This window comes from Stegostoma tigrinum, chromosome 3, assembly GCF_030684315.1.
Source record: "Stegostoma tigrinum isolate sSteTig4 chromosome 3, sSteTig4.hap1, whole genome shotgun sequence".
Lineage (NCBI taxonomy): Eukaryota > Metazoa > Chordata > Chondrichthyes > Orectolobiformes > Stegostomatidae > Stegostoma > Stegostoma tigrinum.
The window spans coordinates 15,148,110-15,173,567 of NC_081356.1; the positions used below are offsets into that span (position 1 = coordinate 15,148,110).

Below are 25,458 nucleotides of genomic sequence, written 5' to 3' on the forward strand. Positions count from 1 at the left end.
GATAGCGATACGTAAGTGCACGTTGGTAGTTGTCAGGATTGGTCAGTGAGGTGGGAGGAGCGAATAGGTGGGAGTGAAGATGGGCAGGTTATGTCAGGTCAAGGAGGCAGGGGTGAGAGGGAGGTTTGGACGTGGGAATGAGGTCAGGGGTTGGGGAGATTTTCAAACTGATAAAATCCACGTTTAGGCCATTGGGCTGTAGGCACCCAAGGCAGAATATGAGGTGTTGCTCCTCCAGTTTGCAGGTGGCGTCGTTGTGACACTGGAGGAGGCCCAGGGTGGACATGTCACCCAGGGAGTGGGAGAGGGAGTTAAAATATTTCATGACCGGAAGGTGTTGTTGTTTATTTGTGTGGAGCCCAGATGGTCTACAAAGTGGTCTCTGAGTCTCTGCTTGGTCTCACCGATGTAGAGGAGGCCACAACAGGAGCAGCGGATATAGCAGACCAAGTTGACGAATGTGCAGTTGAACGTCTGTCTAATGTCGAAGGTTTTAGTGCCATGAATGGAGGTGAGGGGGAGGATGTAGGAGCAGGTGCATCACTTCCTGTGGTTGCAGGGAAAGGTGCCCTCTCACTCCCTGGATGACATGTCCATCCTGGGCCTTCTCCAGTGTCACAACAATGCCACCCGGAAACTGGAGGAACAACACCCCATATTCCACATTGGGAGGCTACAGCCTGATGACCTAAACTTGGATTTTACTAGTTTCAAAATCTCCCCACCCCCGGCCTTATCCCATGACCGACCCTCCCCGTCATCCCCGAGTCCCTGACCTGACACAACCTGTCCATCTTCTCTCCCATCCCACTGACCAACCCCCAACATTCCCTACCTGCACTCACCTATCACCATCCCACCCACCTTCCCCAGCCGCATCCCTCCTCTCTCTATTTATTTCATGGCTCCCTTCCCCCTTCCCATTTCTGAAGAAGGGTCCTGATCCGAAACGTCAGCTTTCCTGTTCCTCTGATGCTGCCTGGCCTGTTGTCTTCCTCCAGCTCCACACTTTGCTGTCTCATAATCAAAGGGGACTTCATTTTTTGGACATATAAAGCCACAAGTTGAAAAAGTATCTGAAACAGCAATAGCTGCATGGGACTGAGAAGTGAGAAAGAAGTGGCCAGGTACAGTATTAATAGGACAGCCTCCCATTTTATGTTACATTTAAGGAAATTTTATCGGCCGAATGAAGGGTTACAGGGCATCTACTCCTGAGCTGAAAGTGGTAATAATAGGCTGGTTAAGGCTGTATGAAAGATGTGCAAAACAACTTCCTGCAAAAATAAAACTAAAAACCAATGCAGAAGAGGTTCAGTGGTCTCACAAGATAGTCAAAGTTAGGGAAGGGACTGATCAAATTCCACTTTACATTATCAATTATAGTAACATTATAATGAGCTTAACTCTTGCTCTCTTACACTAGCACCCAGGTGTACAGAAAGTGTAATACTGTCACAGCTTACAACCACTCTGTGAACTCTCACTGCCTGTCTCTAGCAGTTTGGCTAGTCTTCAAGAACAGTTCAAGAAAGGAGGCAGACAGAAAGCAAAGAACTATAAGCTAATTAACGTAATGTCTGTTATGTAGAAAATGCTAGATTCTATCATTGAATAAGTAGGGGTAGGACATTTGGAAAACATGTTGCAATAAGAACAGTCAACATGATTTTTTTGAAAACAACACCACTTCATCATTTTATTAGCATCCTTAGCATGGGTAAAGGGGAACCAGTCAACTTAGTAGTTCGGAATTTCCTAAAGATATTTGGAAACATACAAACATGTTAATTAGATCTAGAAGTAGATCACCTCAAGCCTGTACTCCCATTCAAAAAGATCACAGATGATCTGATTACTCCAACTGGCTACCTATCTTTAATAACTCTTTGCGGTCTCTCTTATCAAGAATCTATCTACTTTTGCCTTAAAACTATTCACTGCCTTTTGAGGCAGAGAGTTCCATAGACTCCTGACACTCTGAGAAAGGATTTCTCCTCATCTCTGAATCACTGAGCCCTAGTTAGAGATTCTCTCCATCCTTTTCAGTCACTCTGAAAAAACCCAAGGATCCTTTTTGTTTTAATCAAGTAAACTCCAGCAGCTACAAACTCAGCTTATCTCACCTTACCATTCCAGATATTAGTCTAGTAAACCTTTCCCGAATTGCTTCACATTCTTCCTAAATAAGATGCGCAATACTGTACACAGTACTCCAAATATGACTGCACAAATGCCCTATATAACTGTGACTTAAACTTATATTTCTGTAATCAATTATCCTCAATAAGTGATAGCATTGTATTAGGCTTTCGTAATTCCTTGGTGTACATGTGTACTGACAATTTATTCATTATGAGTCTCAGATCTTCTGTTTATCAAAGTTCTGCAATCTCTCACTGTTAATGTACACCTTTTTATTTTACCTGCTAAAATGGTCAATTTCACATTTTCCCACAGTTTATTTCATTTGCCAGATCTTTGGTCACTCACTTAACCTATCTATATTGCCTTGTAATCTCACATCCTGTTCACATTTACTTTCCTAACTGCATCCGAGTCATCAGCAAATTTATCAACCATATGTTTTGCCCCTTGATCCATTTCACTTATATAAAATGTGAAAAGTGGAAACCCCAGCACTAAAAATTGCTGCATAAATGGTTACTAAATGTAAAGAACTTATGGTATTGGTGTTGGGGGGTGATATTCGCATGGATAGAGAACAGACTTCCTAAGACTAGGGAGTCAGAGAGTCAGAATAAAGTTGTCGTATTAAGCAGTGAATTGTAACTAGTGCCACAGGGATCAATGCTGGGTCCCCAACTATTTAGGATTTATATTAATGGCTTAGATAACAGGGCTGAATTTATGCACACAAATTTGCTGACGAGACAAAGATTGGTAGGAAAGTAGGTTGTGAGAAGGATGTAAAGAGGCTGTAAAGAAATATAAATAAAGTAAGTAGGCAAAAGTTTGGCAGATATAGCAAATGATGTGAAAATGTGAGACTGTCCATTTGGCAAAAAGAGTAGAAAAGCACAGTATTATTTAAATGGAGAGAGGCTACAGAATGCTGCAGTACAGTGGGATCTAGGCATCTTCACACATGAATCACAAAACGTCAGCATGCAGGTGTAGCAAATAATTGGGAAAGCAAATGGAATCTTTGCCTTTATTACTCGGGAGATGGATTATACAGGTAGGGAAGTGCTGTTACAGCAAAACACAATAGACTATTGCACTTAGACAACTGTACTCAATTTCGTTGGCTACTTCCTTTTGAAGCAGTTCAGAGAAAGTTCATTGGGCTGATTCTTGGATGACAGAATTATCTTATGGAAAAACATTTACCAGATTATGTTTCTATGTATCTGAGTTGAAAAGAATGAGAGATAATCTTTTTGAAGCATATAGGGATTTGAGGGCGATAACAAGGTGTAGAGCTGGATGAACACAGCAGGCCAAGCAGCATCAGAGGAGCAGGAAAGCTGATGCTTCGGGTTTGATGGGTTTTGACAGGGTAGGTGCTTACAATCATGGGGGAAATCTAGAAATAGGGGACATTTTCAAAGCACTGTCACCTGTTTAACACGGAGATGAAAAGGAGTGTCTTCCCTGAGACTACTAGTGTTCACAATTCTCAATCCAACAAGTGTCATGGTGGCTCAGGGATGAGCACTACTGCCTCACAGTGCCAGGGACCTTGGTTTGATTCCACGTTTGGGTGACTGGTAGTGTGGAGTTTGCATGTTCTCCCCAGGTCTGTACGGCGTTCCTCTAGGTGCTCTGGTTTCCCACAGTACAAAGCTGTACAAGTTATGTGGATTGGCCACGAGAAATACAGGGTTACAGGGATAGGGTAAGAGATGGATCTGGGTGGGATGTTCTTCGGAGATTTGGTGCGGACTGGATGGACTGAATGGCCCGCTTCCACACTGTGCGGATTCTATACAGCAGTAGAAGTTGAGTCATTGAATACATTAAAGGCCTAGTTAGACAGATTTTTGATTAACAAGGGACCCTAAGGTAACAGGGAACTGTCAGGAAAGTGGAGTGGAGACTACATTCAGATTGACTAAGATCTTCCTCACTGACACAGAAGATTCAAGGATAGAATGATCCATGTGTGTTTCAATTTCTTATATCTTTTACATATACTCAGTTCATTAAAATAAATTAATAACTTTTACATTTAAAATGACTGCGAAGAATCAATTTTCCTTGTATTCAGCTCCCTGGATATTCAGTTCCCTCCGGGGTCTGCAAAGCTGACAGCTGAGCTTCTCCACCATCACTCCACACTGAACTCTCCCCTCCCCAACTCTACCCACTGGTGTTTATCAGCAACACCTCTTCCTTCGCTGCTAAATGCTCAGGTAATCTGGCGGAATGGAAATCAGCCCAGATTTTTCCAATTATCTGGTGTCCTTAAGGGAAAAGGAATTAGCCTCCTTTCAAATAACACTGATGGAGCTGTGGTCTGGCAGGCAGCCAATTTTCTCAGTCTCTGCAGCTTTTGACAATCCTCTGCTGACGACCTGCATGCAGGAACTTTGGAATGCACCTCCACGATTCCAGCGCCCACAACTCCCCTCGTCCACCACCCACTGCCCCACCAACCAGCTTCTCTGTATTGGTTACAGCTTCCGACGCACAATTACTTAAAATGCCTGACAAGGACGAGAAGGGCAAATATTATCACACAGCCAACGCAGATGTCACAGTTTCCAGCCACACAGGGTTAAGTTCCCCAGTATGAGCAGATCTACTTAGTGCTATCCAATTTGGGCCTGCCACAATCATTTTCTTAGGAGAGTTTAGATGGAATCTTTTAACACTTATTAAAGAAAATACTAACTCAGATACTGCAATGTTTATTCCCACATTGCTGCCCCTCCTGGTATTTTCTGAGGGACACTATTTTTGCGATCCATTATAGATTAACTGCCATACGTTACTAATTCCAGGCAGACTAAAATCAGTTCTGAGGAAGGGTCACTGGACCTGAAACGTTATCTCTGATTTCTCTCCACAGTTGTTGCCAGATCTGCTGAGCTTTTCCAGCAATTTCTTTTCTGGAGACTAAAATCAGCAAATGAAATTGTTTGGCTGTCTGATCATCATTTACACATTGCACATGTTAGCACCTACTCATTTTCTGGTCACCTCTGCACTCTGACAAAACACTACCAAAAAGAGATTATAAAATGTGAGGCTGGATGAACACAGCAGGCCAAGCAGCATCTCAGGAGCACAAAAGCTGACGTTTCGGGCCAAGACCCTACATCAGAGAGGCCCGAAACGTCAGCTTTTGTGCTCCTGAGATGTTGCTTGGCCTGTGTTCATCCAGCCTCACATTTTATTATCTTGGAATTCTCCAGCATCTGCAGTTCCCATTATCTCTGATACCAAAAAGAGATTAGTCTTTTTGTTTAAAAAAAACAACAGAATTGTACAGGAATCATTTTTTTAAAAATTAAACTGTTCTGCAAACAAACAGATGTAGTCTGCATGAGAAGTCATGCTAAGAAGGTGAGGTTAGTGGGTTCGATGCGACATGTCAAAATGAGAAGCATTCACAAAGTAACACAAGCTCAGCTCCTTTGAATATTTTAGTGTTAATCCTTACATCACAATGGGAGTGCATCAGAGGTTGGAATGTCACACACTAGAACTCCTCGTCTTTAAATCAGCAGGTCACAAGTTCAACACTCAGTTCAAACTTTAGCACATAATTTAGGCTGACTTGTGATCAGAAATAATGGGAACTGCAGGTGCTGGAGAATCCAAGATAACAAAGTGTGAAGCTGGATGAACACAGCAGGCCAAACAGCATCTCAGGAGCACAAAAGCTGAGATGAAGGGTCTAGGCCCGAAACGTCAGCTTTTGTGCTCCTGAGATGCTGCTTGGCCTGCTGTGTTCATCCAGCTTCACACTTTGTTATCTTAGGCTGATTTGTCACTGTCATACCAAGAGAATACCCACAATATCAGAGCTGCACTTTGTGAGACATAAAATCAAAGGACCTTCTTCCTGTTCAGGCACAATTTCAAAGATAAGCAGGGAATTATTCCATCATATTAGCTAAGGGTTCAGGCTCTTATTATTATCACCAAAACCTGCCCATTACTCTTTGTGGGGTTTGTTGCGTGAAAATTATTTACTGTGTTTCCTACATCAAGACAATCACAATACTTCACCAAAACTTCAATGATTTAAGGTAGAAAATTGCAAGTGTGTAATATGAGAGAATATTTTTTCCACATATACAGTTGAATGAAAAGGTAAAGTCATTTATGTAGTAAATATGCTTTTTAAAATTGTAATTTTCATTGGTTTCCAGTTCGGGTTTGCATCAAGAAACTCTTGCTTATGAGTGAGTGAAATACTGCCAGAAATCTACACTGTTATTCTGCAATCAACAGCTCAGAGTGTTATAGGGGCATCCAAGAGTACTTTTACCTACTACTGTATCCAATTAGGGTAACAGACATATCAGATTTATCAAAAATCTATTACAGCAACTCACTATGATGGATTTTAACTGTAACTGCCATTTGGAAATTTGGTAACAGTGTAGCACTATCCATTATACATCCCAGTTGACGCAGTGTATATGACCATTTTCCCTCAAGCGGTGAAAGTTAAAATCTATCGCAATGCGTGGGAAAATAGAAGTGCGACCAACCAAATAATATTCACATCTTGTGTTTTGCATAAAAATCTGTGCTGTTGGATTATCTTTGTATCATCTTGAACCCAGGGCACAATCTGCTTCCTCCACTCTATCATTTTCACACTGGCAGCCTCCTGCACACAGCAACCAATCTTATCTAAGCTTTTGGCTGCCCATTGTATACCTTACACATACTTCTGATGTTTACAACTTTCAGAACCAATCACAGAGGTACTTGTTGAACACTAAAACATTAACTTCTAGCCTTTCTGGCTGAACAGGATATTAATGGGTCAGATTTTCCAAGAATTCGCAATCACAGACAGGCTGCTCCTACCTTTACCAATAAGAAACAGCCTGCACTTTGAGCAGAAAATTCCGATCATCACTTCTTCAGAAACGTTGGTCATACCTTAAGTCTAACAGGTCCGTCATAACTTAAGATATCCCAGGAAAGTCAACTACAAACCCCTTCTTCACAGCAGCGGCTATCTGTTCTGTGATTTAAATATCCCACAGCACAGAAAGCCACTCTGACAGCTCATATGAAAGGGGAAGGATGTAAGGCAAGCGTGAAGTGAGGCTGGTAGGGTGCCAAATAATAGATGGAGTGTTTAGGCTAGTTTGGGATGGGTATGGGTGTTGAATCTGGTCAGATCCTAGGGAAATTTTGTCCTAGGTGGGAGGGGTAATCCCAGCTCCAGTGGTGGTGGGGGAGGGTACAGTGGCTCTGAGGGGAGGGTGGTGGAATTGGGGGATGTGCTTAGCCACCACAGGGCCTCTGAATTCTCCAGTTTACATCGATATGTTACGTTGAGGCCATACATGTAATGGGAAGGATAGTATTAAGCTGGATAGCGTTCAAAAAAGATTTACCCAGCACGTTGCCAGGAATGGAGGGTTTGAGTTGCAATGAGAGCCAGGATAGGCTGGGACTTTTGTCACTAGAGTGTAGGAGGTTGAGAAGTGACCTTATAGAGGTTGTCAGGACTAGGGAGCATTATTTTTCAGATGAGAGAAGAAAGGTTTAGAAAAGACATGAGGGGCAATTTTTTCACAGAGAATGGTTCTTGTGCAGAATGAACTTCCAGAGGAACGGGAGAAAGCAGGTACAGTTACAATATTTAAAAGACATCGAGCTAAGTACATGAATAGGAAATGTTTGGATGGATACAAGCCAAGAGCAGGCAGGTGGGACTGGTTTAGTACGGGATTATGGTTGGCATGGACTGGTTGGACCGAAGCTTTCGTGTTGTAAGACTATGACTCTATACATTCAGAGGGTTCCAGATGCAGAGGAATTACCCATTGGAATCCTTCTTCATTCTAGGCACTAACCTTAGAGTCTGCTTCACTGTAACTCTGCAGGATTCCAAGGCACAATTCCCATCTATACTGCAGAAATGATTACCTGCCATTGGCAAATTTGGGGTAATATTTCTTCCAAATCTTCAAACACAGAATATTTCCGGTCTGGTACTCATCTGGAAAACATCAATCACCTCTAAACTTTGGCAGTTCTAACTTTGCAATTCTTTGTTCAAAGTCCAAATCTCCTTTGCCCTCAAGACAAACACTCGCATCATCATCACTGAAATGCTTCTCAGGAGGCTGGTTTTCTCAACCATAAAACATACCTATTCCCTCTTCAAAAATGCTAACTGTCCCACTGAGACTTGAATCTCCTTGCCTAATATTCCTGTTCCTCTCAATGATGTGACAAGAGAAAAACATTTTCCATCCAAAGTGCCTCCTCTTCTGTCTGCTTTTCATTTTTAGTCAGTACCTTTCCAAACTGTGCCCATTTATTCATCTCCCAATGTCTCCTCGACACTCACAATCTTCTAGTCCAACCATTACAAAGCAAACCATCTAGGAAATGTATTTTCAAAAAAGAAATTTAGGCAGTAATTTGTGAGAGAGTGATATTTTAAAAAGTATGCTGGTCATGAGGAGATTGGAACTATACTTGTAGGCTCATTGAGAAAAAATATTGGTATGGAATAAACAGTCAAACATCCTAAAATATTCTTTGGCCCTGATTTTTGTTTTAAATCATTTTTTTGCAGTGACTTTCTTAGCCTTCCAAATACTTTACAGCCAATGAAGTGCTTTTAGAACCGCCCTCACTTTTGCAAACTAGGAAACTAAGCAGCTAATTTACACAGAGGGTGGTGTTTTATACTCTCCTCGGTGGCAGGTTTGGCGTTGGGAATGTTATTTAATCAGGTGGAGCAGTGATGAGTTTGAACTTGGCTCGTTCCCACTCCCAAACCAATTAGGCCCATTGGTGGGAAAACTTGTGGACGGCTTTGCCTCCCTGCTGCCAATTGAAGCCTTCAAGGTGAATTAAGGCCTCACCCTAAATGTGCTGCTGACACTAAAACAACAGCAGAAGGGAGGCGATGGCCTAGTGGTGTTATTGTTCAGACCATTAATCCAGAAATTCAGCTAATGTTCTGGGGACCTGAGTTTACATCCTGCCACAGCAAATGGTGGAATTTGTTTCAATTTTTAAAAAACAATCTCAAATTAAAACTCAATCGATGCACATGAAACCCTTGTCAATTGTTGGGATAAATGAAAAATGCGGCACATGGGACTGTCACTGCGTGGTACGCAACCTTTTGCATGTTGCTATTGGTCTTCCATAGAGCAGGACGTCCCATGTTCATTTGGACTCTGCGCTTGACCAAGGAACTGCGGTGTCTCAGGCAGATGGGATGTTGCTGACAGCCACTCCTCCTACCCTTGTTATTACTCCATTAGTACAAACACCCTGCCACACTGTGACCCTCCCATGCTCACTCTCCTGAGTGCAGGGCTCATACGAAGATGTGGGATTTGGCCGAGTGTCTTCCATGCATCCAACTCCACAGCAGCGCAGCTCAGCGAACGAGCTGCTGGTCTCTGATTGATTGGCAGCTCTCTGCAGTCATGACATCCACACCCAGGCTCCTTGAGCCTTAGGAAAGGCTCACCAGTGAGCGATCAACTGTATGAGAGTCACCTGCGATCCTCCTTGGAAGCAGGCAAATCGGAGTCCACTAATACCTGCCGGCTGTCCAATCAGAAGAGACCAAGAGTCCAGTCACCTCCCAGCAGCAAAGTGATCATGAATGTTCCTTCAGTGTTAATGGAAACTGCAGATGCTGGAGAATTCAAGATAATAAAATGTGAGGCTGGATGAACACAGCAGGCCCAGCAGCATCTCAGGAGCACAAAAGCTGACGTTTCGGGCCTAGACCCTTCATCAGAGAGGGAGATGGGGTGAGGGTTCTGGAATAAATTGGGAGAGAGGGGGAGGCGGACTGAAGATGGAGAGAAAAGAAGATAGGTGGAGAGGAGAGTATAGGTAGGGAGGGGATAGGTCAGTCCAGGGAAGACAGACAGGTCAAGGAGGTGGGATGAGGTTAGTAGGTAGGAGATGGACGTGCGGCTTGAGGTGGGAGGAAGGGATGGGTGAGAGGAAGAACAGGTTAGGGAGGCAGAGACAGGTTGGACTGGTTTTGGGATGCAGTGGGTGGAGGAGAAGAGCTGGGCTGGTTGTGTGGTGCAGTGGGGGGAGGGGACGAACTGGGCTGGTTTTGGGATGCGGTGGGGGAAGGGGAGATTTTGAAGCTGGTGAAGTCCACATTGATGCCATTGGGCTGCAGGGTTCCCAAGCGGAATATGAGTTGCTGTTCCTGCAACCGTCGGGTGGCATCTTTGCGGCACTGCAGGAGGCCCATGATGGACATGTCATCTAAAGAACGGGAGGGGGAGTGGAAATGGTTTGCGACTGGTAGGTGCAGTTGTTTATTGCGAACTGAGCGGAGGTGTTCTGCAAAGTGGTCCCCAAGCCTCCGCTTGGTTTCCCCAATGTAGAGGAAGTCACACCGGGTACAATGGATGCAGTATACCACATTGGTTCTGCCGCCTTCGCCTCCACGCCAACTTCTTTAACCGGGAACCTAACCCTCCCTCCACTGACAACTTCTCCCGCTTCCAACACAGGTCCTCCTCCCGGACACTACCCCCAGGCCTCCTACCTTCCCTCGACCTCTTCATCTCCAACTGCCGTCGAGACATTAACCGCCTCAACCTCTCCACCCCCTCACCCACTCCAACCTCTCCCCCGCAGAACGGGCAGCCCTCCGCTCCCACCCCAACCTCACCATCAAACCCGCAGACAAGGGCGGCACAGTGGTAGTATGGCGCACTGACCTCTACATCGCCGAGGCCAGACGCCAACTCTCCGACACCTCCTCCTACCGCCCCCTTGATCATTACCCGACCCCCGAGCACCAAACCATCATCTCCAACACCATTCATGACTTCATCACCTCAGGGGACCTCCCACCCACAGCCTCCAACCTCATTGTTCCCCAACCCCGCACGGCCCGTTTCTATCTCCTTCCCAAAATCCACAAACCTGCCTGCCCTGCTCGACCCATTGTCTCAGCCTGTTCCTGCCCCACCGAACTCATCTCCACCTATCTGGATTCCATTTTCTCCCCTTTGGTGCAGGAACTCCCTACCTATGTCCGTGACACCACCCACGCCCTCCACCTCCTCCAGGACTTCCGATTCCCTGGCCTCCAACACCTCATTTTCACATGGACGTCGAGTCCCTATACACTTGTATTCCGCATGCAGATGGCCTCAAGGCCCTCCGCTTCTTCCTGTCCCGCAGGCCCGACCAGTCCCCCTCCACCGACACCCTCATCCGCCTAGCTGAAATCGTCCTCACCCTCAACAACTTCTCTTTCGATTCCTCCCACTTCCTACAGACAAAGGGGGTGGCCATGGGCACCCGCATGGGCCCCAGCTATGCCTGCCTCTTTGTAGGTTACGTGGAACAGTCCCTCTTCCGCACCTACACAGGCCCCAAACCCCACCTCTTCCTCCATTACATTGATGACTGTATCGGCGCCGCCTCTTGCTCCCCAGAGGAGCTCGAACAGTTCATCCACTTCACCAACACCTTCCACCCCAACCTTCAGTTCACCTGGGCCATCTCCAGCACATCCCTCACCTTCCTGGACCTCTCAGTCTCCATCTCAGGCAATCAGCTTGTAACTGATGACCATTTCAAGCCCACCGACTCCCACAGCTACCTAGAATACACCTCCTCCCACCCACCCTCCTGCAAAAATTCCATCCCCTATTCCCAATTCCACCGCCTCCGCCGCATCTGCTCCCACGATAAGGCATTCCACTCCCACACATCCCAGATGTCCAAGTTCTTCAAGGACCGCAACTTTCTCCCCACAGTGGTCGAGAACGCCCTTGACCACGTCTCCTGCATTTCCCGCAACACATCCCTCACACCCCGCCCCCGCCACAACTGCCCAAAGAGGATCCCCCTCGTTCTCACACATCAACCCACCAACCTCCAGATACAACGCATCATCCTCCAACACTTCCGCCATCTACAATCTGACCCCACCACCCAAGACATTTTTCCATCCCCACCCCTGTCTGCTTTCCGGAGAGACCACTCCCTCCATGACTCCCTTGTTCACTCCACACTGCCCTCCAACCCCACCACACCCAGCACCTTCCCCTGCAACCGCAGGAAGTGCTACACTTGCCCCCACACCGCCTCCCTCACCACCATCCCAGGCCCCAAGATGGCTTTCCATATTAAGCAGAGGTTCACCTACACATCTGCCAATGTGGTATACTGCATCATTGTACCTGGTGTGGCTTCCTCTACATTGGGGAAACCAAGCGGAGGCTTGGGGACCACTTTGCAGAACACCTCCGCTTGGTTCGCAATAAGCAACTGCACCTCCCAGTCGCAAACCATTTCCACTCCCCCTCCCGCTCTTTAGATGACATGTCCATCATGGGCCTCCTGCAGTGCCACAATGATGCCACCCGAAGGTTGCAGGAACAGCAACTCATATTCCGCTTGGGAACCCGGCAGCCCAATGTGGACTTCACCAGCTTCAAAATCTCCCCTTCCCCCACCGCATCCCAAAACCAGCCCAGTTCGTCCCCTCCCCCCACTGCACCACACAACCAGCCCAGCTCTTCTCCTCCACCCACTGCATCCCAAAACCAGTCCAACCTGTCTCTGCCTCCCTAACCTGTTCTTCCCCTCACCCAGCCCTTCCTCCCACCCCAAGCTGCACCTCCATCTCCTACCTACTAACCTCATCCCACCTCTTTGACCTGTCCGTCTTCCCTGGACTGACCTATCCCCTCCCTACCTCCCCACCTATACTCTCCTCTCCACCTATCTTCTTTTCTCTCCATCTTCGGTCAGCCTCCCCCTCTCTCCCTATTTATTCCAGAACCCTCACCCCATCCCCCTCTCTGATGAAGGGTCTAGGCCCGAAACGTCAGCTTTTGTGCTCCTGAGATGCTGCTGGGCCTGCTGTGTTCATCCAGCTTCACACTTTATTATTCATGAACGTATCTTCAAACTTTTTTCAATCTTGATTGAGTGATGGGTGTGAGCCAAGTGTAACTCTGCTGCTCTTCTTTTTAATAGTGCTGTTGGATTTTTTACTTCTAACAGTGAAGGCAAAGGAGACTTTAATGTCTCATCTGATAAACAACGTCAACTTTCCTGCTCCCCGATGGTGCCTGGCTTGCTGTGTTCCTCCAGGTCCACACTGTTATCTCTGACAATACAGCACCCATTTACTATTGCATTGCAGTATCTTGACTTCTGTGTTCAGGTTTTTGTCTGGGACTTTGAACCTATAATCTCAGAGATTAGGGTGCTATCACTTGAGCCATGATTGGCAGTAATCAACAACACACTGGCTACTTAAAGCTGGGTGACCATTCCACTACTTAACAGAAAAATATCTCCTGATGTTTTCACACTCTATTGAACATCTGCAGTCCATCTTCTGGGTCTTAAGGTTTGAAAAATATTCCTGTAATAGGAATAACAGAAAATTTAAAATTAATTATTAAAAGATAGAAGATATGATTCTTGATTTAAGGATATCCTTCCCTCAAAAAACAAAAAGCATTCATTAGTGTTGGCTTTAAATGTAAAATAAAAGAAGCCAAGCATCCTTGCAAAATGCTACATGAAGATTTGTCAATCAGCACCGTTTCCTCTCACATGATGCTGCTTGTTCATCAATTTTTTTTCCGTAACATGATCTATACCCAAACTGTGCACCATATTGGCAGGAACAGAAGCTAAAGCATGAATTTATGTCTGAAGCTTTAGTCCAGTATAAGCAGAAGATGCTGATGGTTGTGACAAAGGTGAAAATTCATATGGTGTAGTTGGGAATATACCATACATCACAAAATCCCAAGTGCCCAACGAGTTGGCTGAATTATGCTTTCAATTCAAAGTTAGCTAGTTACGTCCATTTGTGCACTTTTTTTGGCAAATTTATGAAAGAACATAGATTTTAGAAAGATTTTGTTACCAAGAATGCAATATGGCTTGATACTAGTGAAAGGCTACAGGTAAGCAGCTATGGGCACATGTGCAACATGCATCAGATCAAACCTTTAAGCACAATGCAGAATTGTAATAATGTTGCAAAAGCAAAATGTATGATTTGAGGCTGATTTTACAAATGTCCACTAACAACACAGGTTCTTGTAAAACACAAGGAGATACATTCTTTATCCATCCACTTTATAGAAGCAGATTGGTCAGAAGCATATCTGCAATTTGACTGATACACAATCCCCAGCAGGTGAGACATTTCACCAGGGGCATAATTCTGTAAAATTGGCCATTGGGTTAGGTTACTGCCAGTTGTACAATCAAGGACATGTCATTTCAACTTCACAATTACAGCACAGGTTGACCCCTAATTTGAATATTTCCTATTAGACATGCAGCAGCAGAAAACAGGAGGTATTTGTTTTAAAGAGCATGGGAGAAGATAAGCATTATTAACAATTTGTATTGTAGTTGATAAATAAGCTTGGTTGAGTAAGAAGGAAATACAGATTAATGTAACAGATTTGGAATCATGGTGGAAGAATTACGAATGATGACTGGAGATTTGACCGAAAAGGTGAGAGACAGAATGAAATGAATAATATCGGGGGAGGGAGCTGGCATTGCAAAGGTTAGAAAGCTGAAGATTCTGCCACTACTGATAGACTGGATGTGAGGGGTAAATGTTTTGTGCTGGGACAAATAGGTGAAAATAAATAGAGGGATGGAAGAATAAGCAGACACAGGCTGAGATCAGCCGTGGAGAGATCTGAAGACTTTAAATTTAAAATCCAGAAATGAGTGAATGCCCACTACCACCCACAATTCCACCTACTTGAAATGGCAGTGAGACTAGATAGTTAAATGTGACCAGGCCTCCGACTGTGTAGCACTGAATCAGTCTTTATCAGGGCCTGTCCACATTGAGCCACAATTACAGTCCCAACTTTGAACTGAACACTAATTCTATGAGGCAGCAATACTGACCACAAGATGACCCAAGCTAAGTTCCCCCGCCTACCACATTTCTCCCGTATGATCTGCTCATCATTCACTCAATGTCATGTCCATTCCAAAGATGAATCTCCAATGCTGAGTTTCACCAAAGCTTCTCATGTGGAGTTGTGTCAAAACCACCCTTTAAATTCAAGAACTTTACACCATTGTTTTAATTAGGAACATCCACTTCTGTAAAAAGGTCCTTTTTCATTCACTCATGGGATATGATTGTCTCAGGATAGGCCAGCATTATTGCCCACTCCCAAATGCTCAGAGGGCAGTTAAGTGTTACTGTGGGTCTGGAGTCACATGCAGGCCAGACCTAGTGAGGATGCAGTTTCCCTCGCTAAAGTGAACCAGATGAGTTTTTCCTGATAATCAGCAGTGGTCATTGTTGGACTAATTGTATTCAAATTTCACCATCTGCCATGGCAGGATTTGAACTCAGAACATTACCTTGGTATTTGGATTAATAGTCTAGCAATAATGCCATAGGCTATTGCCTCCCCATTGAGAAAGATCGTTTGTCATGATATTGCTCTTTGAATCAAAATGGACTGCTGTCTACTCGATAATTATCGATACCAATAAAATCAAGTTCACAACTAATAACCGATTTTATTATTCCACACAGGACTCATGACTAATGAGTTAAGCAGTATGTCTAATTGCTCCTTCTTGTTTTCAAAGAAACTACAATGCTAACTTTGGTAATTGTCAGCTGGTTCTGCATGAATTCGGTGGGCTGTAGTGGGCGCATTAGCTCAAATGGTGGAGCATGCACTTCACATGCAATAGGTAGTAGGATCGATACCCACATTTTTATTGGAGACAGAGATAGGTGAGTTCTTGATCAGTAAGGGGATCAAGGGTTACCAGAGAAGACAGGAGAATGGGGTTGAGAAACATATCAACCATGATCAAATGATGAAGCAGACTCAATGGTCCAAATGGCCAGATTTCTGCTCCTTTATCTCATGGTCTTAAAACCTTGGTGGTTTGGGAAGGAGCTGTTGACTCATTGGCAGGAAAATCCTAAACCAAACACTGAGATCCGTCTTTATGATTCATCTATGTATGCAAGATTCCTCGATACACACCTAAGGGACATCAATGATAAAAGTCGATCAGACAAATTACTGTTTCCAATCTACCAGTTGTCATCTCCAACAGCATGCAAAGTTCTCCAATGCAGCTGATCTAAAGAAGAGTCTTTGGACTCGAAAAATGAACTGTTTCTTGCTCCACAGATGATGCTAGACCACTGAGTTTCTGCAGCGTTTTCTGTTCTTATTGCAGATTTCCAGCACTCTCAACATTTCACTTTTAAGTGATGTGAAAGATAGCACCATACATGAAGTCATACAAAGTACACATGGAACCCAAAACATTAACCAATCAGCCTACATTTTGCAAGTATGCAGACAGCAGTTAAAAATGTTACCCATAGCCAACATATTTTAGAAAAACGCGAGTGCATTGTCACAGCTTTCTTGTCATTGAATTGCCGGGACTGCTAACTGCTGGTAAATTAGACCATGGTATCCCTGTTGGATGCTAAATCAACCTGTTTCCAATATGACATGTATCCACCACATGTGACATATAGTCAGAGGATGGACTATGGTTGACGTATGAACTAGCCACAATGTCTCACTGGTCAATACTGGTTACCTGTGGATCAGAAATATCCAATTGCTTGTTTTGATGTCTACGATGGAAACCCACAGGCAAATTTAGACACATCTACACATTAAACTGCTGTTGGTATTAACATGCCATTGTGTTCAGATTTGGTCCATATTTACTAAAGATAGAAAGCACCATTCCAAACCTCCAAGATTTCAGGGACTCAAACAAGGCACCCTAACAGGCAACAAAAGTCAACACTGTGCATAGACAGTACTCAAGCATGTTAACCTAGAGTTTGAATGGAGCCAGACTGAATACGTAAGTCCAGGTGGAATGCTGGATGTGTGGTGTCCAATTACATCTATCACTTCCCAGCCTCTGTGTACACCTGTATTCCAGTGAATAGGTCAATGCCAGTAAGAAGAGGCCAAATTTAAACACGAATTGCCAAAGGTCGAAAAGTGGACTCCTGGGATTAAGTAGGAAGGCACTTTGAAGAGCGCTATGCCATTAAATAGTCAGTCAGCAGAATCAGAGATAATGGGAACTGCAGATGCTGGAGATTCCAAGATAATAAAATGTGAGGCTGGATGAACACAGCAGGCCAAGCAGCATCTCAGGAGCACAAAAGCTGACGTTTCGGGCCTAGACCCTTCATCAGAGAGGGGGATGGGGGGAGGGAACTGGAATAAATAGGGAGAGAGGGGGAGGCAGACCGAAGATGGAGAGTAAAGAAGATAGGTGGAGAGAGTGTAGGTGGGGAGGTAGGGAGGGGATAGGTCAGTCCAGGGAAGACGGACAGGTCAAGGAGGTGGGATGAGGTTAGTAGGTAGCGGGGGGTGCGGCTTGGGGTGGGAGGAAGGGATGGGTGAGAGGAAGAACCGGTTAGGGAGGCAGAGACAGGTTGGACTGGTTCTGGGATGCAGTGGGTGGAGGGGAAGAGCTGGGCTGGTTGTGTGGTGCAGTGGGGGGAGGGGACGAACTGGGCTGGTTTAGGGATGCAGTGGGGGAAGGGGAGATTTTGAAACTGGTGAAGTCCACATTGATACCATATGGCTGCAGGGTTCCCAGGCGGAATATGAGTTGCTGTTCCTGCAACCTTCGGGTGGCATCATTGTGGCAGTGCAGGAGGCCCATGATGGACATGTCATCAAGAGAATGGGAGGGGGAGTGGAAATGGTTTGCGACTGGGAGGTGCAGTTGTTTTTTGCGAACTGAGCGGAGGTGTTCTGCAAAGCGGTCCCCAAGCCTCCGCTTGGTTTCCCCAATGTAGAGGAAGCCGCACCGGGTACAGTGGATGCAGTATACCACATTGGCAGATGTGCAGGTGAACCTCTGCTTGATGTGGAATATCATCTTGGGGCCTGGGATGGGGGTGAGAGAGGAGGTGTGGGGACAAGTGTAGCATTTCCTGCGGTTGCAGGGGAAGGTGCCGGGTGTGGTGGGGTTGGAGGGCAGTGTGGAGCGAACAAGGGAGTCACGGAGAGAGTGGTCTCTCCGGAAAGCAGACAGGGGAGGGGATGGAAAAATGTCTTGGGTGGTGGGGTCGGATTGTAAATGGCGGAAGTGTCGGAGGATAATGCGTTGTATCCGGAGGTTGGTAGGGTGGTGTGTGAGAACGAGGGGGATCCTCTTGGGGCGGTTGTGGCGGGGGCGGGGTGTGAGGGATGTGTCGCGGGAAATGCGGGAGACGCGGTCAAGGGCGTTCTCGATCACCGTGGGGGGAAAGTTGCGGTCCTTAAAGAACTTGGACATCTGGGATGTGCGGGAGTGGAATGTCTTGTCGTGGGAGCAGATGCGGCGGAGGCGGAGGAATTGGGAATAGGGGATGGAATCAGCAGAATCATTTCGCGTCATCTCTCAATTCTCTCCAATTACAGCACATCCCGGGAAAAGCACGACAAATGCATAACAGATTTAGGTTCTTGATCTCATGGACTAAAGCAACAGGTGTATCACACTGATCAATCTAAATAACTACAAGCTGCAAATGAATGGTGAAGAATCAGCCTCTTCCCACCTTAAAATAAAACGAGAAGAGCAGAAACTGGAGATTGAAGAAAACTAAAAAAAAACAAAGTGCTGGAGAAACTCAGCAGGTCTGACAGCATTTGTGGACAAAGGACGAAGAGTGAACATTTCCAGTCTGCTATAACTCTATCAGAACACCATCTCATTGCCCGCACGGATGCTGCCAGACCGGCTGAGTCAATGAAACCCCTTGTGGGTTTATGGCCCGTGGTGTTAACTCCGTTGTCTGTCTCGACAGATGCTGCCAGACCTGCTGAGTTAGTGCAGCAGTTTGCAGTTTCTGTTCCATTACCCTCCCTCCCTCTCGCAGTGGCAACGTCCCTCCCTCTCGCAGTGGCAACGACCCTCACTCCCTCCCTCCCTCTCTCAGTGGCAATGTCACTCCCTCCCTCCCTCTCTGTGGCAATGTCCCTCCCTCAGTGGCAATGTCCCTCCCTCCCTCCCTACCTCCCTCCAACAGTTGCAATGTCCCTCCCTACCTCCCTCCCTCAGTTGCAATGTCCCTCCCTCCCTCCCTCCCTCAGTGGCAATGTCCCTCCCTCCCTCGCTCCCTCAGTGGCAATGTCTCTCCCTCCATCAGTTGCAATGTCCCTCCCTCCCTCCCTACCTCCCTCCATCAGTTGCAATGTCCCTCCCTCCCTCCCTCCATCAGTTGCAATGTCCCTCCCTCCCTCCCTACCTCCCTCCATCAGTTGCAATGTCCCTCCCTCCCTCCCTACCTCCCTCCATCAGTTGCAATGTCCCTCCCTCGCTCCCTACCTCCCTCCATCAGTTGCAATGTCCCTCCCTACCTCCCTACCTCCCTCCATCAGTTGCAATGTCCCTCCCTACCTCCCTCCATCAGTTGCAATGTCCCTCCCTCCCTCCCTCAGTTGCAACGTCCCTCCCTCCCTCCCTCTCTCAGTGGCAATGTCCCTCCCTACCTCCCTCCATCAGTTGCAATGTCCCTCCCTCCCTCCCTACCTCCCTCCATCAGTTGCAATGTCCCTCCCTCCCTCCCTACCTCCCTCCATCAGTTGCAATGTCCCTCCCTCCCTCCCTACCTCCCTCCATCAGTTGCAATGTCCCTCCCTCCCTCCATCAGTTGCAAGGTCCCGCTCACCCTCCCTACCTCCCTCCATCAGTTGCAATGTCCCTCCCTCCCTCCCTCCATCAGTTGCAAAGTCCCGCCCTCCCTCCCTCCCACTATAAGTTGCAATGTCCGTCCCTCCCTCCCTCCCTCCATCAGTTGCAATGTCCGTCCCTCCCTCCCTCCCTCCCTCCATCAGTTGCAATGTCCGTCCCTCAGTCCCTCCCTCCATCAGTTGCAATGTCCGTCCCTCCCTCCCTCCCTCCATCAGTTGCAATGTCCGTCCCTCCCTCCCTCCCTCCATCAGGTGCAATGTCCCTCCATTCCTCCCTCCCTCCCTCCATCAGTTGCAATGTCCCTCCCTCCCTCCCTCCATCAGTTGTAATGTCCCTCACTCCCTCCATCAGTTGCAATGTCCCTCCCTCCGTTGCAATGTCCCTCCCTCCCTCCCTCCCTCCATCAGTTGCAATGTCCCTCCCTCAGTTGCAATGTCCCTCCCTCCCTCCGTTGCAATGTCCCTCCCTCCCTCGCTCCCTCCATCAGTTGCAATGTCCGTCCCTCCCTCCCTCCCTCCATCAGTTGCAATGTCCGTCCCTCCCTCCCTCCCTCCCTCCCTCCATCAGTTGCAATGTCCGTCCCTCCCTCGCTCCCTCCCTCCCTCCATCAGTTGCAATGTCCGTCCCTCCCTCCCTCCATCAGTTGCAATGTCCCTCACTCCCTCCATCAGTTGCAATGTCCCTCCCTCAGTTGCAATGTCCCTCCCTCCCTCCCTCCCTCCATCAGTTGCAATGTCCCTCCCTCCCTACCTCCCTCCATCAGTCGCAATGTCCCTCCCTCCCGACCTCCCTCAATCAGTCGCAAAGTCCCTCCCTCCATCAGTTGCAATGTCCCTCCCTCCCTACCTCCCTCCATCAGTTGCAATGTCCCTCCCTCCCTACCTCCCTCCATCAGTTGCAATGACCCTGCCTCCCTCCGTCAGTTGCAATGTCCCTACCTCCCTCCATCAGTTGCAAAGTCCCTCCCTCCCTACCTCCCTCCATCAGTTGCAATGTCCCTCCCTCCCGACCTCCCTCAATCAGTCGCAAAGTCCCTCCCTCCATCAGTTGCAAAGTCCCTCCCTCCCTACCTCCCTCCATCAGTTGCAATGTCCCTCCCTCCCTACCTCCCTCCATCAGTTGCAATGTCCCTCCCTCCCTACCTCCCTCTATCAGTTGCAATGTCCCTCCCTCCCTACCTCCCTCCATCAGTTGCAAGGTCGCTCCCTCCAACAGTTGCAATGTCCCTGCCTCCCAACCTCCCTCCATCAGTTGCAATGTCCCTCCCTCCCTACCTCCCACCATCAGTTGCAATGTCCCTCCCTCCCTCCATCAGTTACAATGTCCCTCCCTCCCTCCCTACGTCCCTCCATCAGTTGCAATGTCCCTCCCTCCCTACATCCCTCCATCAGTTGCAATATCCCTCCCTCCCTCCCTACGTCCCTCCATCAGTTGCAATGTCCCTCCCTCCCTACGTCCCTCCATCAGTTGCAATGTCCCTCCCTCCCTACCTCCCTCCATCAGTTGCACTGTCCCTCCCTCCCTACCTCCCTCCATCAGTTGCAATGTCCCTCCCACCCTACCTGCCTCCATCAGTTGCAATGTCCCTCCCTCCATCAGTTGCAATGTCCCTCCCTCCCTACCTCCCTCCATCAGTTGCAATGTCCCCACCTCCCTCCATCAGTTGCAATGTCCCTCCCTCCCTCCATCAGTTACAATGTCCCTCCCTCCCTCCCTACGTCCCTCCATCAGTTGCAATGTCCCTCCCTCCCTACATCCCTCCATTAGTTGCAATATCCCTCCCTCCCTCCCTACGTCCCTCCATCAGTTGCAATGTCCCTCCCTCCCTACGTCCCTCCATCAGTTGCAATGTCCCTCCCTCCCTACCTCCCTCCATCAGTTGCAATGTCCCCACCTCCCTCCATCAGTTGCAATGTCCCTCCTTCCCTCCCTCAGTTGCAATGTCCTTCCTTCCCGGCATCAGTTGCAATGTTCCTCCCTCCCTACCTCCCTCCATCAGTTGCATTGTCCCTCCCTCCCGACCTCCCATCAGTTGCAATGTCCCTCCCCCCCTACCTCCCTCCATCAGTCGCAATGTCCCTCCCTCCCTACCTCCCTCCATCAGTCGCAATGTCCCTCCCTCCCTACCTCCCTCCATCAGTCGCAATGTCCCTCCCACCATCAGTTGCAATGTCCCTACCTCCCTCCATCAGTTGCAATGTCCCTCCCTCCCTACCTCCCTCCATTAGTTGCAATGTCCCTACCTCCCTCCATCAGTTGCAAAGTCCCTCCCTCCCTACCTCCCTCCATCAGTTGCAAAGTCCCTCCCTCCATCAGTTGCAATGTCCCTCCCTCCTTACTTCCCTCCATCAGTTGCACTGTCCCTCCCCCCCTACCTCCCTCCATCAGTCGCAATGTCCCTCCCTCCCTACCTCCCTCCATCAGTCGCAATGTCCCTCCCTCCCTACCTCCCTCCATCAGTCGCAATGTCCCTCCCTCCCTACCTCCCTCCATCAGTCGCAATGTCCCTCCCACCATCAGTTGCAATGTCCCTACCTCCCTCCATCAGTTGCAATGTCCCTCCCTCCCTACCTCCCTCCATCAGTTGCAATGTCCCTACCTCCCTCCATCAGTTGCAAAGTCCCTCCCTCCCTACCTCCCTCCATCAGTTGCAAAGTCCCTCCCTCCATCAGTTGCAATGTCCCTCCCTCCTTACTTCCCTCCATCAGTTGCAATGTCCCTCCCTCCCTACCTCCCTCCTTCAGTTGCAATGACCCTCCCTCCCTCCCTCGCTAACTCCCTCCATCAGTTGCAATGTCCCTCGCTCCAACAGATGCAATGTCCCTACCTCCATCCATCAGTTGCAATATCCCTCCCTCCCTACCTCCATCCATCAGTTACAATATCCCTCCATCCCTACCTCCCTCAATCAGTTGCAATGTCCCTCCCTCCCTACCTCCCTCCATCAGTTGGAAAGTCGCTCCGTCCCTACCTCCATCCATCAGTTGCAATGTCCAACCCCCCAACATTTGCAATGTCCCTCCCACCCTACGTCCCTCCATCAGGTGTAATGTCCCTGCCTCCCGACCTCCCTCCATCAGTTGCAATGTCCCTCCCTCCCTACCTCCCTCCATCAGTTGCAATGTCCCTCCCTCCCTCCCTCCATCAGTTGCAATGGCCCTACCTCCCTCCCTCCATCATTTGCAATGTCCCTCCCTCCCTCCATCAGTTGCAATGACCCTACCTCCCTCCATCAGTTGCAAAGTCCCTCCCTCCCTCCCTCCATCAGTTGCAATGTCCCTCCCTCCCTCAGTGGTAATGTCAATCCCTCTCTCCATCCCTCTCTCAGTGGCAATGTCCCTCCCTCTCTCCGTCCCTCTCTCAGTGGCAATGTCCCTCCCTCTCTCCGTCCCTCTCTCAGTGGCAATGTCCCTCCCTCTCTCAGTGGCAATGTACCTCTGGTGAAGAGCCTGGCTTTTTCTTCAGTTCCTCACATTTCCGCAGCTTGCAGATCTGGTGGCCGGTTTTGCGGTTCCGGCAGCTGCTGCACTCGCCGCAGTTGATGAGCCTCCTGCAGGGTGAACAGAGCCCGCACCTCTTTCTCTTCCTCTTGGCCGGTCCTGGTGCTGAGCCCGGGCCCGGGGGAGCGAGCAGAGTGCAGTCGGGCAGACTGGCGAGCTGCAGCGCCCCGTCGGTTAGAGCCGCGGGCGAGTGCAGGGGGGCGGTCATGATGATGATGCCGGGGGGCAGGGAGAGAGCTCCCAGGGGGGCGGGGAAAGCGCCGTCCTCCAGCCGCCGCTGCTGCAGCCTCTCGCCTGTAGTTAGCCCGGGCTGGGGGCGCTGCGGCGGCGGCTCGCTCTGCAGAGCGGGCCCGCTGTTCGGGGTGCACGTAGCGGCCGCCTGCCTCTCCCGGAGCCGCTCACTCTCATGTTTGCAGCGGGGTCCACCCAGTCTGCTGCTGGCGGGGGCGCCGCCGCCTGGCGCCTCCTCTTCTCGCAAAGCTCGGCCGGTGCGCTCATCTTCGGGCTCCGAATCCACCAGCACCACGCTCGCCTCCTCTTTCCCAATGCAAACACCGGTTCCTCCAGCAGACATCGCTCACCGTCTCTGTACAACAACGGCACTAAACACCGAGACCTCCGCTCTCGGGCAAGTTTCTGATTCTAATTCCTTCGCTGCCCCAGCGCCGCTCTCTTGTTAATTCTCATCGCCATCACATTTTCTTTTAAATATTTCTTCCACCTCCTCAGTCTTTGTGTGTGTGTGTGTGTTTTTTTTGCAGGTTAAAAGCAGGCAGCTCTCGTGGAGACAGAGAGAAAAATAAACACACCGAGAGGCTGGTGTGCTAAAACCTGGAAGTAGAGAGCTGAGGAAAATTCAGCGTGCAAGGCAGATCGAGTTATCACTGTAGTCAGTTTTCTCTCTGCTGACCCAGGAGTTTTAGGCTCGTCAAAGATGGTCAGGGGTTAGACTGTGGTGAGCTAACTCGCCAAGACTTTTAGCGATCTTTGCTGGAAACCCCGAACCCCATTTCGTTTACACAGCCACCCGCCGGTAGCCCAACGAAGTGTATCGCCCCAGCGCTCGCATCTGGCTGTGCAAGGACCGAGCTAAAACGGGAAAGCAACACACAGAGAAAGATTTCACCTCCACTCCAGTTCTTAAATCCAGAGAGACAGGGAGGGAAGCTGAAATCATTTGTGTGCAGCTATTTCTTTCTTGCTGATAGCTGTAGATCTCCGTCGCTTGATTTAGGATTTAACCACCGTGACCGATCAGGCCCATTTCGCCCGGGAGTTTAAAGTCATTATCCTAAATTATAATTCAATTCAATCGACAGGAGACACACTGTGAGAAATGGCTAGTTAGGTTATATCAATCGCATCAAATAGCGCATTTGAGTCTATTTTGCGGGAATGAATGGTCTCTAACTCAAAACGCGAGTTTAACGCAATTGTTGAATCCCCAACTTGAGATCCAACGAGAATTAGCCATCCTTTCCTAACTGGGAAACAAGCTCACTGCGCAGAACTCACCCGGAGATAGCAGGAACTGCCAATGCTGGAGTCTGAGATAACACGGTGCAGAGCTGGATGAACACAGCAGGCCAGGCAGCATCAGAGGAGCAGGAAAGCTGATGTTTCGGGTCTGGACCCTTCAGAAATGGTGGAGGAGAAATAAAATAGAGAGAGGGGGAGGTGGTGATAGCAAGTGGATAGAGGAGCGGACAGGTCGAGGAGGCGGGGATGAAACCAGTACAGGGGAGTGTAGGTAGGGTGTTGGGATGGGGGTTGGTCAGTGAGGAGGGAGGGGAGGGCAGATGAGAGAAAAGACGGAGAGGTCACGGAGGTGAGGACAGCTGGGCTGGTTTTACGATGCGTTAGCGGAGGGGAGATTTTGAAGCTTGCAAAGTCCACATTGATACCATTGGGCTGCAGGGTTCCCAGGTGGAATATGAGGCGCTGCTCTTCAAGCCTTCGGATGGCATCGCTGTGGTGCTGGAGGAGGCCCAGAATGGACATGTCGTCCAGGGAGTGAGAGGGGGAGTGGAAATGGTTTGCGACTGGGAGGTGTAGTCGTTTGTCATCAACCGAG

General features: G+C 48.4%; 1 protein-coding gene across 10 annotated transcripts in view; it reads right to left on the bottom strand.

Annotated features, from left to right (window-relative positions):
• The window catches only part of LOC125451058 (CXXC-type zinc finger protein 4-like), a 189,635-nt gene extending 164,496 nt beyond the window's left edge, over positions 1-25,139 (bottom strand). For 8 of the 10 annotated variants that reach the window (XR_009443520.1, XR_009443516.1, XR_009443514.1 and 5 more), the window contains exon 1: positions 23,320-24,593. Coding sequence is in view for 3 of the 10 variants with exons in the window: in XM_059643450.1 (XP_059499433.1) it covers positions 23,320-23,958 (639 nt within the window). In the remaining 7 variants the exon portion in view is untranslated. Of the gene's footprint in view, positions 1-23,319; positions 24,594-24,899 lie in introns of those variants that run through there. The other 2 variants (XR_009443522.1, XM_059643464.1) reach the window with 2 other exon arrangements.
• Positions 25,140-25,458: the final 319 nt, after the last annotated feature.